At 41.0% G+C, this 17,346-nt stretch overlaps 2 protein-coding genes across 4 annotated transcripts in view; both read left to right on the top strand.

Moving 5' to 3' along the window:
• Positions 1–5,748: 5,748 nt before the first annotated feature.
• Positions 5,749–9,808, top strand: cd79a (CD79a molecule, immunoglobulin-associated alpha; the record flags this gene model as incomplete). Its single annotated transcript, XM_083762201.1, has 5 exons — positions 5,749–5,788; positions 6,481–6,846; positions 7,279–7,394; positions 8,575–8,637; positions 9,249–9,808. The coding sequence occupies 5 exons, from the start codon at positions 5,749–5,751 to the stop codon at positions 9,366–9,368; spliced, it is 705 nt and encodes a 234-aa protein (XP_083618327.1). The 3' UTR covers positions 9,369–9,808.
• Positions 9,809–10,501: 693 nt separating this feature from the next.
• The window catches only part of lipeb (lipase, hormone-sensitive b), a 49,150-nt gene continuing 42,305 nt past the window's right edge, over positions 10,502–17,346 (top strand). Inside the window, exons 1-3 of one of the 3 annotated variants that reach the window (XM_083761457.1) lie at positions 10,502–10,628; positions 11,370–11,400; positions 15,163–15,203. In XM_083761457.1, coding sequence (XP_083617583.1) covers positions 10,532–10,628; positions 11,370–11,400; positions 15,163–15,203 — 169 coding nt within the window. In that variant the 5' untranslated portion in view covers positions 10,502–10,531. The remainder of the gene's footprint in view (positions 10,629–11,369; positions 11,401–15,162; positions 15,204–17,346) is intronic. The other 2 variants (XM_083761459.1, XM_083761458.1) reach the window with 2 other exon arrangements.

Raw genomic sequence — 17,346 nt, forward strand, 5'->3', positions numbered from 1 at the left:
GTCAATTGCCTGCCTTTCTGGAGTGACACCATTGTAGCACTGGACTGGGATGATGGACAGATGTAAGAGAGAGCGAGAGAGAAAGATGGCAGAGGAAGAAAAACAGACGGTATCTTAGGTGCACAGCAGAAGAGTGGGGAAGAGTAGGAGAATGACATTTAACTTGTTATGCTTTTCAGTAGCAAATCTGTTACATTTGGCAAGTATAAATTAGCCATGAAAAAATAGAGAAAAACATTCTATTGTTGTTTTGATTCATGTGAGGCCAATCTGAGAATGTGTGGAACCTAGCGAGGTATTAGAAAGATGTGTTGATTTCGTTGACTAAAAGTGAGCTTGTAGATCGGCTATTTTCAGCATTCAACCAAGCGTAAAATCAACCATTACAACGGCATCAATGCCTGCCAAAATACACTTTAGGCGACTAAATCAACTGTAGATTTAGTTGACTAAAATCCTATGTTATTTAGTTTACAAAGTAAGACATTACAAATGACTAAAATATAAATGTAAAAACCGGAGGCCTACAGTGGTTGACAAAAGGGGGTGACTGTAACTGCCAATGATAGCCGAGCCTGTATTGATTCTGCAACTGTCAACTCTTTCATCACAATCATTCATGGCTTAACCAATTTAGACCTGGGAACAAATGTCTTCTAAATCAGAAAACAGTTTTCAAACATTTTCATGACAATGACCCCCAAAAATATATGTATTTGTCCTCCGGCCCCCTTCTGAAAATATGTTGTTCCAGGGGACCCCCCAGAAGCAAAGATATGAGTTAAACACGTTCGCTCTGAAAGAATATATATTCAAAGATTTGTGCCACGTTTTCAAGATTTTGCAAAAATAGCTAGCTAAAGTATAACATCATGCTTAAAACACCAAAAGGGGTTCCCAACTTCCCATCCTGAATGGGTTTTAAGCTTGATGTATACTTCATTATGCGCTGTGCCGCTCGCCGAAAATAGCAGATGTACATAATCAAGTCTATGGCTCCCTAGCCAAATCTGGGAATTGGAATGAAATGTGGTTACAACTTGTATAATTACGCTAATAATAATGTATTTGTCAAAAAAAGAAGAAAAAAAAACAAAAAAATTACATATTTAATAGTAGCAATATTTCTATCAAAATTGGACCCCTTTGTTTCCTCTATTTTGCATTGCAGGTTCAGGAGTTAGTTCTGTTTATTATGACTATGATTTCTGAGTGGTGGCATTGAACCATAGATATGCACACAGGACCAAAGACATTTACCATTTGAGCCTCATACTAGCTTTTAACCATGTTGTCCCTATTTTGGGCAACTTTTCAAAACATTTAGAGTTCCTTTGAAAGAAATGTGTGAAAATAGCCGATGTACAAGCTCACAACGGGTCATGATATGAGTTGTGAGCTTGCAGATTGGCTATTTTTGTAAGACAGTATATAGGGCTTAACTGGTTAATGTTGTTAGGACTCGGCTCACATTAGCTTTTTTGACATTAGCGTGTCACATTACTTGATGCTGATTTGAGTGGTGACTCCATAGCACTGACTGTATAAGCAGTAGCCAAACTTCCAGTTGGTGGCTTTAACATTTCCTCTCTCTAAATTCCAATATGTGACTGTGTTATTGAGTTTATTGCCACAATAATCCCTCTTAAACCTCAGTATAAAATTATGCATGTTGAGTCACCCAAGTGACAGAAGTTACCGGTGGAAGTTTATTGCCAACTACACTGACAGTCAGAAGGTTACAGTAGGATATAATCATTGACATTATTATTAAATGTGTTCAGAATTGTGCCAAAGTAGGTAAACATGAAGGTTAATAATCAGATTGTGTCTAGCACTGTCACGGCACTTGATTTATTACCAACTACCCAGGCTCCGAGAGGAAATTGCAGACTGCTAAAATTCCAAAAAATAATGCCTGTCATTACACAAAAGCACATTTTGTATTTCAGCAAAGTTGCAAAAGTTCGTCTCCAGCAATGACAAAAAGGTCTCCAACAATAATGAATGCAGAAATAAAATGTATAGCATAATAATCTGCATATATCCGGCCAGGCCAGTTTAACTGCAACACGTACTGTACAGAACTAGACAATAGGCCAGTGCACACTGTTATGGGTTTTGTGTGCACACTATGCACGCATAACACCTCTGGTATTGAGATACCAGCAACAAACTGCTCCAGTTCCAGGAAGAGGCACATGGAAATGGGAACAAAGGGGATCTCATTCTCCTGGAGTCAGATAAGGATACTGAGTTCAATGTTGTGTTTTTTGGGGGGGGGTGGGATTTGGTGGTGGGGAAACTATTGGCCACTCTTATACTCTCCAGTACTGTAATAACGTGATTGCTTTGAAAAAATGTTTTGGACACACAATGTTCCAAGCAGACAGTGACGATATGCAAACTCAGTTATGCTGCCTTGGCAACAGCAGCACAGACCCCACCACCACCCACCTACTACCACCATCAATCTACAGTACACTCTCTTAACCCTCAGTATAAGGATGCATATTGAGATGCTGGCAGTCACCCAAGCGATAGAAGTTACTTGTGGAAGGTTAATGGTTGTGTTTGAGCATCACTGCCTTGTTCTTGCTGTCTAGTCTATCTTTAAACTTTTGTCCCCCTTCTCCTCAGATTTCAATCATGTTTGTTGTATTAATCCTGTCTTCCTCTTAAAAAACAAAAGTATATAAATGTTGCATTGTAGGAAAAAGGACATGGTGAGTGTGCTTAATAAATGTCTTGGCTGCACGCACATAATCCTGATCACAGCCTTTCACCTCCTTTGCCAAGTCTGATCACGTTTTCATGTCGCACAATTTTACTGTATGTTAATGTATGTTTGATTTGCTTGAATGGTTTGGGGAGGTTTTTTCAAAAAAAGATTGTAATTGTAAATCTGTCCTATGCATTCACCAATAATGGGGAGGCTTGAACACGTTTTGGCACAATTACACATGAATGTACCTTAGCCTAACTATTCTGGTGCATTATTACAGTGGCAACTTGTTTTTCCTAAACCAGTTGGCCACCCAGCCTGTAAATGGTATATGGTTAAAGTGGTAATCTGGAGGAAGGATTTCTCCCCATTGAACTGGAGTGATCACTAAGTAAAGTCTTACCTCCACTCAACTACTGGGGTGAAAGACTACACGTATCTCTCTCACGCTCTCTCCCCTCCATCCTCCTGCCTTTCCTTCTCTGGCTTTTCCTCATGTATCTATAACAAAATGCATAGATGTATAGAAAATGTATTTATAGAACAGTGCCTTGTTCCAACGATCAAGCTGCTTTTGTTTGTTGTCTTTCCAAAGTGCTCTTGAGTCTACAAACAAACACTGTTTTTAGTTTTTAGTTTTTTTTGGCGGGGGTAGGAGGGGGTTGGGGTTGCTTTTCACATGGGGACCATGAAATTGACCCAGGAGAGAGAGAGAGAGAGAGAGAGAATAAAGGGGTCTATTGCAGTTTAACTCTTTACTGGCTCTAGAGAAACTTGGGGGTAGCCTATAGGCCTACTCTCAGCGTTTGTGTCCACCTCTGTACCTGCAATGTTATTTGAACCCTCAGCCGTGCCGTACAAACCTCGCTCCCACCCAACATTTTGTATAGAAAAGGCTCTGGTCGATGTTACGCAGGCATTCTGTCATGTTTATAAACATAATTATGCAAGAACTATACTGTGTATTTGGGCTTTGATTTTTTTTTTATTGTGCTAGAGGTTTTTTTTATTATGTATACTTCAGAAGGATGGTGGTACGTTCTCTTATTTTCATTTTTTTATTTTTAATAAATGGGGTAGACAAATTGCTGTCTTGTCATTTTGTGTAGGTACTAATTGATTTGGTTGAAGAAGGATTTGGGCTGTATTCAGATGTTAGTCTTCAGTTTATTTGCATAATGATGAACCATGGTGATGAAAATGCACAGAGTAAATAAAACTGACGCACAAGAAACACATTAATCATTTGAATGTAGATGAGATAGGAAACTAATCCCACTTCAAATCAAACGAAAATAAGTAAAACTTATCAAATTAATTATAAAATTATAGAAGTTGTGTACACTGAGTGTAGAATTATACATTTGTTTTATCCCATTCTGACCGGGCACCCATTTTGGTGTCAGCATCATGTTATGCTTTAGCTATTTAAAAATAGCAGATCTACAAGCTCATATTTTGCCACCGAGTGGCGCGATACGAGCTTGTAGGTCTGCTATTTTTGAAAAATCTAAGACACTTTTAGAATCTGATCTCGGGTCAGAATGGGTTAATAATGAAACTGTCAGGATGTAGAGGACATTTTTAGAATCTGATCTCAGGTCAGAATGGGTTAAGGATATGGATTAGAATAGCTTCTCTGTGATCATCTCTGGACTGTATTGGAACAATTGTTGGTAATGAGAAAAGTATCACTTGCCATGCCGTAGATATTAGTCTGGACCGTTGGTGTGGAAGATTTATTTCCAAGGTGCAAACGGATTCCAACGTCACAGCTAAAAAGTCTCCCTTTAAATAGTGGGCTCTGATTGGTCACAACTCTGGGGTGAGCGAAATGTAATTAATTTCAAACTGAGCAGTGCCAGACGAATCTCCCAAGGGATTTTTTTTCTGTGGCAGATTCGTCTCCTAGGCAGGGCCTGTCTTTGGTAAATGGTGCATTATATAGCGCCTTTATCCAAGGCGCTTTACAGAGATTGTGCATTACAGTCACCCATTCATACACCGATGCCGGGGGGAAACCATGCAAGGCACCAACCTGCACATCAGGGTCTTGCTCAAGGACACGTCAACATTAACCCATTCTGACCTGAGATCAGATTCATACGAGGTTTCCGCCGGACACACACTGGTCTGATGAACCCATTCTGACCTGAGATCAGATACTAAAAATGTCAGTCGCTCTTCGATTTTTCAAAAATAGCAGACCTACAAGCTCGTATCGCGCCACTCGGTGGCGCGATATGAGCTTGTAGATCTGCTATTTTTAAATAGCTAAAGCATAACATGATGCCAACACCAAAATGGGTGCCCGGTCAGAATGGGCTAAAGCCCTGACCACACCAAAGGGTCACCACCATGCAACTCCGGGTCCAAACGGTTGCAAGGAGTTAACGCTAAAACCGTCTTGGCCCTTTGGTGTGGTTTGGGCCATTGAATTCCGTACGTTGAATCACTAGGGTCAGCGTGCAACAAGACATATCACACCGCAGGGACGGTAAAAAGCCACCTTGACCCTTTGGTGTGGTTAGGGCTTTCTCTGGGGGAGACCGGGTTCGAATCCGAGAATGTGAGCCACTGCCGCCCCTTTGCACTTGAAATATTCAGTAAGGTTTCTCTTAAGTTATGTCTGTGGTGGGCCTGGTGACTGCTATACAGTAGTTTATTATTCCCCAGGTATAGTTGACTGCTCCTAATGTCCCCGGTTTAATAAGGCGGCCATTCTTTGGATCCCCAACATTAGAGTTGATATACACCATTGTTATGTATATGGTCTGGAGTAGGAAGTTACTGCTCTTAACAGCTGCAGCTCTGTACAGTATTTCCCACTTCAGTTTTATGCAAATCGGTGACTGCTGAAAGTAATTGAAGCATACATCCTGATTCCTGACAGAGAAAAAACCCCCAGAAGATGCTGGTCTTATCAGTGAAACAACAGTCAATTCTTGACAACACTGTATGGAACAACATTGGCACCGTTACAAGAACTTGTTTTTGCAATTTATTTTGGATTGGTGAAGGAAATGGTGCCAGTTACACTCTTTGTCCTATGGAGCTTTGTTGGTGAGTTTGACAATATATTTTCAAGGTATTGGATACTTTTCACCATCCCTTATAGGCTAAAGCTGTAACTAGACTTTGAATTTGTTTGGAATCTCCGGATGGCTATCTATCTTACAAAGACAAACTGCAAAACAACGTTTATCTTTTGCAGTTTGTCTTTGTAAATTAGCCATTTATATAAGTCTGTGTGCCAAAACACCCTTTCTACATTTAGCTTCATTTAGAGCTCTGCTCCAGTGAAGCTGATCTCCTGTCATAGCAGATGGGCTTGTTATCTCCATCTGTGGGACTTCTGATAATAATCTTATAGTGTTTTGGACCAGTGGTGACAGACTCAGTAACAAAGTAAATGTACTTAAGTACTGTATGCTGTACAAATATTGAGTATTTGCACTCCACTACATTTCCAAGACAAATATTGTACTACATTTCTAGAAATGGAAAACATACATTATGAATGAACCACTTAAGCCCTATTGCAAATTTGGTGTAAATAGCCAATCCACAAGCTCACAACGTGTAGTAGATTGGCTATTTTCACAATTAATTATGTTATTAAGTAATTTTTTAAAGAAAGTACTCCAGTTCTCTCAAGTACAAATCTGACAGAGCAACATGCACTTAGTTGAATAATATTTGTATATATAAGGCTATACTGTGGTTGTGTACTTTGTCATCCTTACTCTCTCCAGTGGTTGCCTGTGGTGACCGCATCCAGGTGATGCTGGAGGCTGACAGGCCCTCTCTGAGGGTGGAGCTCACACACACTGCCAAGCTGCAGTGCTGCTACACAGTCACTGGGGGTGATGTGGACTACAGTTGGTTCAGGAGGATTCACACGGCTAATGGTACCACCACCATGGGTCCACAGAAAGTAGTTCCGTCAGACCACCGGGTGACTATGGAGCAGGGGCAGATATCAGCTTCTGGGTTCCAGTGTCGTCTCCTCACCCTCACGGAGGTGCAGTTCAATGATAGCGGGCTGTACCAGTGTTTTCTCAACCACAGTGCCCTGCAGGACTATGTGTTCACCCACGGCACCTTCCTGCAGGTCTCCAGTGAGTTTCTGTGTGTGATACTTTTTCGGTTTATGGTGATATAGGCAGGAAGGGTGATTTATCCCTGGGAATACTGTACCTGTGTGGGGCAATTCACAAACAACAGTTCATGTTTAGTACAGTGACTTGGCATTTTTAAGAATTCGACAATTAAATATTTACAGACTACAGTTGGAAATGTCTCTTTAGTATTCATTAACATTGAAATTCCAACATTTTATGGTTTATACCGAGCGCCTAAAACAAAGGTCTGTTGCATTGAAGGAGAATAACTGAGTGCTTCAGACAGTGCACTTTCACTGATGAAGTCCCTCTACCATGATTTGATACCATGGTTTAATCTCAATAATGGCTTATTGTTTTCTTTTTAAATCTTTCGGATTTCATAGCAGCATAATTATTCTGCCGTAAAAATCTTGCTTTCCACCCCAGGGCCAATGGAGAAGACTCTGAACATCAGTGAAAATGCCAAGAACAACATTCTGACCGTCGAAGGAATCTTGCTTTTACTGTGTGTGCTTCTACCTGGGACCAAACTGCTCTACAAGGTCAGAGGGCAACATCACAATTTGGCGCCAAATACAATATGAGTATGACCATACGTACACACAGAGACGTGGTGCATTTATAGATAGATAATTGCATGTGTGTGCTCGACGCTCATAAATCAGTATATCAGTTCATATAAAAAAGAGTTTAATATGAGAGGTTGGATAAAGTAAGAACTGCATTTCGGTAACCATCCGTGAGATAAGAATATCAGTGGTTCTCTAGCTTTTATGAACTCTAGACTGGACCACTAGCATATTTCAGATTAATAATGAATGACCGATAAGGGCTTGATATATTTTTGTGCGTACAAACAAATCGTAGTATCGTGCAACAAACTGCTAATTTCCCAGCCTTTCCCCCACACTTATTAATTCAAATATTTTTTATGGACTTATTTAAACATTTTAATACATTTAACAATTTAACAATTTATGTATTTCCATAAAACATTTTCCAGACCTAATTATACCATGGACCACTAGTCTGTGGACTATTGGTTGAGAAAGAGTGGGACAACAAGTGTCACCTATAGTCCACATCCCCACCCAACACAACAGTGGTCCCTCGGTCGATTCTTAGTCAGGGTGGTGGTCCCTGGTTCACAATCAGTTGAAAACCCCTGATTTAGCTGGAGATCCCCCTCACTTTGAGAACCTATATGGATTGTTGTTAGACATCATAAGATCAGGCTAATATACCAGTTGTGTTTCCCAACAGTAGCATAGCAATGGAATGAATGTGGTGACACTGGTGAGCTGGAACAGTGATGCAAGAATGGAAAAAAGGTTCTCTGCATAACATTTGAAAATAGTGAGAGAAGTATGGGTGTGGTCCTCCCTCCTGTACTAAGGTTGTAATTAAAACAATGTGTAACATACATTTTTTTGTTGAGTGTCATGACTCATGTCACATGCCAAATATAATAAGGCTATAGGGAACTACTGTTGAAAGTTAGTGCACGCTGTTATTGATTAATAGGATACCATACTGCAGTTGATTTCCTGAATTGCTTAACAATTGCAATACAAAGGTTTCATGTCAAGCCTGTCAACATACATACATGAACTCTGTGTCACTGTATTTACCAGAATTACCACATTTCTCCCCATGGGAAGCAGGGTTCATTTCCAGTTCACAACATCACTGACTTCCTCTTCTCTCTCTCTCCTTTTTTAGGCAAAGAAAGTTAACGAACTGAACAAGAAGAAGAAGATAAAAGAGGAGGAGAACATATATGAGGTCAGTCAGTTGCATATTAAATCAACCATTCCCTCACAGCAAATCCGGAGTGTTAATATGAGAGGGGGTCCATAACTCTGAGAGGGATGCAGTATTGCAGTTGACCCACTGGTCAATTTTTACATTTGCAGACTTTAATTAACACTCCAGAATTTGCTGTGCTGACTCTGTCATTATTTCTCCTGCCAAAACACAGGTCATGCAGCTGGGGGGATGTTTTATTGCTGTGTCTATGCAAGGAGAACATAATAACGCAGGGTAGTGCTGGGCAATTATAATCTCACTGAAAGCAACACTGTATAGAAATATTATGTAGGAACATGTTATCTTCTGTGGAATGTGGATCAATTCCAACTAATGGGGTGTGGGTGGGTGTGTCATCATCGCTGATCAATATTTCTTATCTAGTCTCTAATGTGTATTTATAGGATGATGATTTTGTATTTTTTTGTTTATCCCATGCCTATTGCCTTATTAAATGATCCATTCAGCATTTTTGTTGTATGTGAAAATTTTCTGATGTCCATCCATGACATTGTCTATAATTTAAGTGTTTGATGGTCTATTTATTTTCTATTTGATGATTGCATTTTTATTCATTACCATCCCAGGGGCTGAACTTGGAGGAGTGCGGTGCGGCATATGACCAGATCCAACGCTCCGAGGGTCCCTACCAGGACGTAGGTTTAAGCAACATCATCGAGGAGGAAGAAGAGATCCAACTTTACTAGAAAACTCTTGAAGGAATAAGTGCACGATGATATTGAAATTTGAATGATTGAGAAAGTCTGAATTACACTTCATGGTACGACAGTTGAATTAAAGCCTTTTAAAACTATTTGTTTTCATGAGTAGGCTATCTCGCTATCTCGACAAGATTCCTATACAGGATCAGCATCTTGCAATGGGTCTGGTCCACAAGATTCGCTACACCACCATTATACCCATGTACCTGTCTAAATACTTCCTTAATGTTAAAGTTCCCACCCACAACACCAGAGGGAGTTCAACAAACCATGTGCAACCCAGATTTTGCACAAACAAGGGACTAAATTAATTTCACTCCTATGCCACCAAAATGTTATTCTTTCTTCCAGGAAATAAAACGTATGGGTTTCCAAGGCTACCAAAATGTGGAACGCCCTACCAACAGCCATTAAGACATGCAAATCCCTTGACTCCTTCAAAACCGCTCTTAAAGGGCACAGGACGGCTGCAATTTGAAACTGGCCCTGTAAAATCTGAATCCCCACAACCTCCTTTCCCCCTTATGTATTGTGTTTCTTTTCCCTTTTTACCTACAAGATTTCCTGTTTTTAATGTCTCTAAATGTTCCGATAAATTGAAACTTACTTGTAAACAAGTGTAATGCTTTATTAGTGTCCGTGTGTCGTCCACAGTAACGGTCTGAATTGAGTTGTGCTTTTCATGTGAAATGTACCTATTCTGCAAACTGTTAATAAATACTTCAATGAAAAAATCTTAATCAAGCAATACATTTTGTTTACTCCAGCAGACTGCAGTCATCCTTTCTTTGTAACAATTGATTTTCATTTCCCAGGACACTTTATTAATACAAAATAATGCAAACCTACCCCATGAATATTTTGTATTTGTATACGGTAAGTAAATCAACGCAGCGTGGTATTTTCACGGAATTCACGCTGACAGTCATTGTGACAACAAGAAAGTAGAGGACTCAGGACGCCTTTTTGTGCAACCAAGGGCAACGGGGCGGTACATAACGGATTTTCAAGCTTCGCGATTGGCTATCCGAATGTAAACCCCAAGGCTTATTGGCTGTCGTTCGTTCGTGGGCGCGGTCGCCGTTCCGGCATGTATGCATTGCTCGAGGTCTGAGTGAGGAGGCGGTGCGTAAACAGTGTGGGTGAAGATGGCGTCCGCAAACGGCGCAAAGAAGACCGGAGGCAGTAGACTCGAAAAAGGCGTGAATGGGAGACGCTCGACGAAACACAAAGAAGGGCCAGTGGGTGAGTTTACCGCGTTCGTTTGAGCCGCGACATTGCGGCCACGTGGCTTTGTCAGCGACAGCAGTCAAACCGTCAGTGAACCGCGCTAGAGCTATTGTTAGCAGCTATATCCGCCTGCAACACCCAAGTTTCAGCAGCAGGGATTTAAGCCGCTCCGTCCCTCCCTCTCCTCAAGTGCCAACGTGTAGGCTTACACTAGGCTAGTCTTGCATTGGCTGTTTGGAAATGACAGTAGTAGAACACAGAGACAGCGCAGAATGAGATATATTGTAAACCAGTGGTTCTCAAACTGGGGTCCAGGGAGGGACCCTCAGAGTTCCATGGGGGTTTCTAAATGGACCCTTACAAAAGTCTGTAACTCTGACAGCATAGAAATGAAACTAAAATGGACCCGTTATGAAATGGACCAGTTATACATTACTTATAGGGTTAATTTGGTTCCATGTGTATACTGTGAAGGAAAGTCCTTGAAAAGTTTGAGAACCACTACTGTAAATAACATGGACGTTTCGGTGTGTTTCACTTTCAGTGCTTTGATTGTCATTTATTATGTCTTTGCGAGCATCCTCCTCCCAGCTTCTGCTTCCCAGCAGCTTTGACATCACCACCAACCCAACTTGCTTTTATTGGCTGTAATACAAGGACTTGCTTTTTGTGTACCTGTTCTCAGATGTATTTATTTAAGTTTTTGTTTCTTTGATAACATGCATTCTCTCTTTGTGCATTCCTTCCTCGTCTCAGTTGCTGACATGGACAGTATCCACCAGCACAGGTACTCAGTCTAAACAGATTACCACAGGGCGATGGGGTGAGGGGCTGGGTTAATTAGATCTAGCAGGTGGTGTTGAGGAGAAGTTGGCTTTGTTGTTCCTATCCCAGACACTGTGTCATTAGGATTATGAACTCATTGAGTCAAGATAATGGATAGTAACGCTGGAAGCATTAGTGCAGTGCGGATAGACTGCATGAAACGAGACAGCTCTGTCTGGCATATTGTGACAAATGGTCTTCCGTGTGGAAAGGAAGCTGGAAGCACCGTGAATCTCCCGTTGTGTTGGGAGTGAAATGGACCCCCACTCATCTCGCCTTTTAATTAAGCCAGTAAAGCCACTGCTATGCTCACTACCGAATGGAACAAGTGATCCTAAGTAAGAGTTTTAGCAACCATTAGTGTCAAACAATCCCTTACACTTGTCATAGATAGACCCACGGTAATTATAAACTGCAGCTTGGCTTGGAGCCTTGGACTGCCTCTTGCATGCTGGCCCTTTGTTTTATAATGATCACTCGCTGTGTAGAATTAATAGGATTAGAAGAGCTCTGTTAGACCCACACTGAGCTAGCAAAGTTATCTGATCTCCGATGTGCTGAGTCGATAACACATTTGCTGTGTTAGGTCGTTTTTCTTGTCCTTAAGCTCTCTAGGTTTACACCTGGTTTACTACTTCGGCCCTGGTACTGCTGTGCCTGGAAACCAGGGAAGGGGAAGCCTTGTGGTGTCCTACCTACTGTATATAAGAGAGAGGGGTGGGGCTGCTCATTGTTGCTGACTTCCTGTTGTTGAGTGTGGCCCTGGTGTGAATGAAGGGGAATCTGTCTGCGTTTGGCACAACATGGGTCACATCCTATGGCCCCCTGACTGACTGTTATGCCACTGGACACGTCCACCAACATGTTCAATAATAACACAGAAGATGCTATTTTTAAAAGCTGCTTCCCATAGCTGTGGCAAGTTGGTGCAGTGTCACATGTGAGCCAAGTGGGACAACGACAACTATGCTGTAATGCAGTTTGTTTATTTATTTTCATCTGAGCTCAATTTGGTTACATGTACTACACTCTCAGAGTTATATATATATATATATATATATATATATATATATATATATATATATATATATATATACACACACTGACTTACTGAGTCATATATATATATACTGAGTCATATATGTGTGACGGATAGTGTCGTTTTACTGAGATCTGTCTCAGTAAAGCTATTGTGTCTTCATTGGGAGATTTTATTTCAGGCCAGCACATTGTTACAAGCACAACTGATCTTATATATATAAGACTGGTTGGTGTGTAAACCACTCAACAACAACTAGGCCTTATCACCAGTACCGATTTTTGAGGCAGCAAACTATGAAATCTTGGTTGTAGTTCAAAGTGCACTTAGCATAGTGTGTCTAAAGGTTCAAAAGTACCATCCTGTCACCGATATTGACATCCTATGTGGAAAAGTGAACAGTTCAGAAGTTATCTGTTGCGTCTGTGATCGAGGAACCGTAAGTAGTGATTTAGAATTACTCATTCTTTCTGAAATTCTTTTCAATTTAGCTTTTAGCACATATAGTATATTTTATATTAAAATGGATTCTATCAATATCAATCAATCAACCTTTATTTATATAGCACGTTATAACACAACCGAAGTTGACGAAAGTGCTTCACAACAAAAAGACAAATAAAAAATTCAAAGCAGAATACATCAACCATAGAAACATAGCATATAGAGTCAACGAGGGGCATGGATAATACTGTACAGTGCCTAAAAAGTTCACATTAAAAGTCAGGGGGAAAAGGTGCGTTTTAAGAACATGTTAATTGTTTGAGCAGCTCTAATATGGGGGGGGGGAGATTGTTCCAAAGCTTAGGGGCTGCCACCGCAAAAGCGTGGTCACTGGTCACCTCTTGTTCTGAGGGTTCGTGTTGTTGGTACGGTCAGCAGTGACTGGTCCGCAGACCTCAGAGCTCTGGTGGGGTTGTATTGATGTATGAGTTCGGCCATATATGGGGGGGGGGGATTTAAAGGTGAATAAAATAATCTTAAAATCGATTCTGTGTTTTATGGGGAGCCAATGGAGTGAGATTAAGACTGGTGTGATGTGGTCATATTTTTTGGTACCGGTGAGGAGGCGGGCAGCAGCATTTTGTACCAATTGGAGTCGTCTGAGAGAGGATGGGGGGGATACCATGTAACAAAACAAGTCCTAGTGTTTACGGTTTACATTTGGTAAAGTAATTTTCTTTGTGTTATAAATTGTGCTATACAGTGTATTGGCACAATTGGGCAGATTTTTTTATGTTAATTAATTTTGCACTGGCATAGGGGTAAAGTATCTGTCCACCACCATGGAGTCATAAAAATGTAAGTGTATCCTGGCTCCTATTTCATTTAGCATAAACTGAACATCAACTGCAAATGGTAAAGTTTTATAATCCTATCTAACGTTAGGCCATCTCTAGAGTAGACCATATAACGAGAATGAGTAATCTCTCACAAGGGGATTCCCTTGTCCAATGTCCATCTTTCTCTGGATTGGGTATTTCAGTGAGCTCACCAATCTTAGTTCTAGCTAAGCAGTAAAATCCTCAATGTTAACTCGTCAATTGGTTAAAATGTCTAAGAGAGACATTTTACATTGTATGAGATGTCCCCCATGTTATACCTTTTCCCCTTTTTACACTTAACGCTGGTTAGGGTCATGAGAAGTATGAGCCATCCACGGTCCATGTGTACCACCGGTGTTAGTCTTACCACGAACAGAGTGAACCGCACTATTTGCCTGCTAACACTAGAATTTCTCAACATTTGGCACACTTGTCTCAGCCGCTTAATGTCCACAAATGTTCCAAGTTCTGCAGTAATGCTAGTTAAGACGTGAACTCACATGTTGTGCCTTTTCTGAAGTAATTCTTCTCTCCCTGCATGTTGAGCAACACGGCCAGAAAGTTACAGCACATCTTTACAGTGTTTCCTGTACGGCTGCACTAGGCGTTTTGCAGTTTTCTGTTCCGGTTACGGATATAGCATGTGCTTCCAAAGAATACCTGATTTTATGTTTCACATTTATGTCACAGTTGTACATTTTTGTTTATTTGCACAGCTGTTGCACCTTGTACTCTTCGTCATACCATAGAGAGGGAGAGAGAGATTCAAGCCCATTCTAAAGAGAGAAGGAGCCAACTAGAATTAAACAACATTTTCGTCTGCTGCTGCAAAAAATAGAATGTTGTCTTGGCTGTTGCCTCTCTGTATGAGCACCGTCTGAAGGTGATGGGAGTTGAGCCACGCAGCCAATGATGGCCAAGGTTACTTTCTGTCAGAGGGTGAAAGGTAACTGGGTTCCAGTCGATCTAATACAGTTTGCCTAAAAACACACTGTGCGCATGTGCACTGTCTAGAGTCCTCTTGGCCAATTTGATTTTTGTGTTCCCCTGTGTGGGTGAGGAGTTGTTAGTTGGTGCTGGTATGTGGCCCAAAGTCTCCCAGTTGGCCTTTCGAAAGGAAGAGTAGAGGGGAAATAAGCAGAGGAACACTTGGCCTCTGAGTGGTACATGGTATGACAACAAGGCAGACCAAAGCCACAACACACAACGGGGGAGTTTCCATGTGAAAGACGAGGGAGCCGCAGCAAGCGAGAGGACACATTTGCAACACCCTGTCCTCTCTTCTCCTCCCTCCCTCCCTCCCTATCTTCCCCTCATTCTGTGTCTCTTTTTCTCCATGCTTACATTGCTGTCTGGGAAGAGAGGAGACAGACGGGGACAGAGACATGAACTCAGATGCTGGTAAAATGCTACCTTTTCTGTACTCTTTTAGTTTGTAGATGGTAGGAGTGTAAGAAACTATCGATACATTTAAACACTGTTTTGTGACACTGTTAGTCTGTTACTGTCTTTCTGTAGTTTTATCTTTAATGGAATGTTCATTCTATTGTTCAGATTGCACAAAAAATAGTGCCAAGTGATATGATGTTGGATTTTATAGGGACTGTGATGAATACAAAAAATGTAGATCCCACCGTGTTCGGCGTGTTGTGTATACTGGCAGTTTACCTAAAATTAGGCCTCGATTTAAAATAAATCACAATATATTCACGTTCACATTGCTTTTCTTTTTAGTAATATTGAGTTAACACAGTTCCTGTAGCACGCACGCACACACACGCACACACACGCGCACACACACACACACACACACACACACACACACACACACACACACACACACACACACACACACACACACACACACACACACACACACACACACACACACACACACACACACACACACACGATTACAGGTCCCAGCAGAAGTCATTATGTCTGTCATGCTGATGCTGCCAGTGGCAGTTGTAGTGCATGATTTATTGATGTACCCGCCTTCATCTATGTTTAATGTGTAGAGGCCAGGTTAAGGGTTTGTGTGGTCCATTTTTGGTCCTACAGATTCCATAACTCTTTGTGTTGACACATCTCAGTGGAGGCTCTAATCACAGTTTGAACAAGTACTCTGCAGATTTGAACAAACTGACATCCCATCCACAGCCCATAGTGGTTTCTAGCCTCTTCTCAGTGTAGGACACGGCTCTTGTGGCATTTTGTGTGTGGTGGTTTAGGGCTGTAAATACCAATTATTGTCTTATTGATTATTCTGTCTTTTTTTATGTTTGTGCACTATATCAACAAATCGACTAACCCCTTAAGAGTTATTTTACACGACACAAGTCACACAACAGTGTTGTGCAAGAACGGTGACAATAGATCTGTTGTGAACTTGTAGATTGGCTATTTTGATTCATTTAAATTTAATGAGTTTCACCTACTGTATAATGACATGCTCAAAATATAATTTTTTTCTTAATTATCAATAATGTTTTATAATCAATTAAATTGATTGGTTTGATTTAACTGCTGCAGCCCTAAAGTTGTTTGTTGGAGCCTATAGATTAAAGTTAGAAACGGTGCAGCATGCAGACTTGGTGGTCATTTGTGCCATGCGTGATGCCTGTAATGGTTTGATGAGCAGTTTGCCCAACTCTGTTTTCAGGACAGGCACTGGCCTGTCGGGCAAGTACAGGTCATGTTCTACTTGCCCAAAAGTCATTCCCACTTGCCCGAAAAATAAATGGTCGATTATGAAATAATAGGTACGATTGTAATTACTGTTCAATTTAACTTTTTTTTTAAAACTTTCTGGGGCTGTGCGTCTGTCATACCTAAATATTAGGGTGTTCCTTAAAACGCGAAGTTTTGAAAGTCTACGCTCCAACCCCCTGAATTGGTTACACTAGTTGAGAAAACCCTCCTGGTGAATTCTTTCCTCAATCGGACAACATTTACCCCTACCTCATGGACCCTGAAGTTTCACCCCGAGGATCCCAGACTACGGCAGGGCATAAACGGTGCTAAAATTTATTTTAAGGATATCTTAACAAGGGGGGTGTCTATTTTATGTGTTTTTCTACCAGGAGTTCAAATCTGTGCTTACTTTTTGGATACAACCATTCTTACCTACATCATTTTGCATTTAAAAATGCCAATTTTAACCTTTCAAACCTCTTTCAATGGAAAAGTAGCCTATATGTGAAATAATTTTGCCAAAGCCTTTATATAATTATTTTATTTTTTAAAGACGTAACATGAGAAGTGAGTAATGAATAACAACAACATAAGAAAAATCTGTGCAATAGAGTAAACAAATCAGTGCAATGGAGTAGACAAATCAGTGCAATGGAGTAGACAACAGCGCTTCCAGGAGTACTGGCAGTTCATCGACCAGAGCCAGTTCGAGTCCGGTGATTCCCACCCCGATGTGCGTCCTCTGCTGGACCCTGTGGAAAAGGAATGGTTCCAGAGCACCCTCACCAACCACAAGGGCCTTCGGGACGACTACCGGGAGCTACTAGAATTGACTGTGATCTTCCTC

This window comes from Protomyctophum parallelum, assembly GCF_964188405.1.
Source record: "Protomyctophum parallelum genome assembly, chromosome: 3".
NCBI lineage: Eukaryota > Metazoa > Chordata > Actinopteri > Myctophiformes > Myctophidae > Protomyctophum > Protomyctophum parallelum.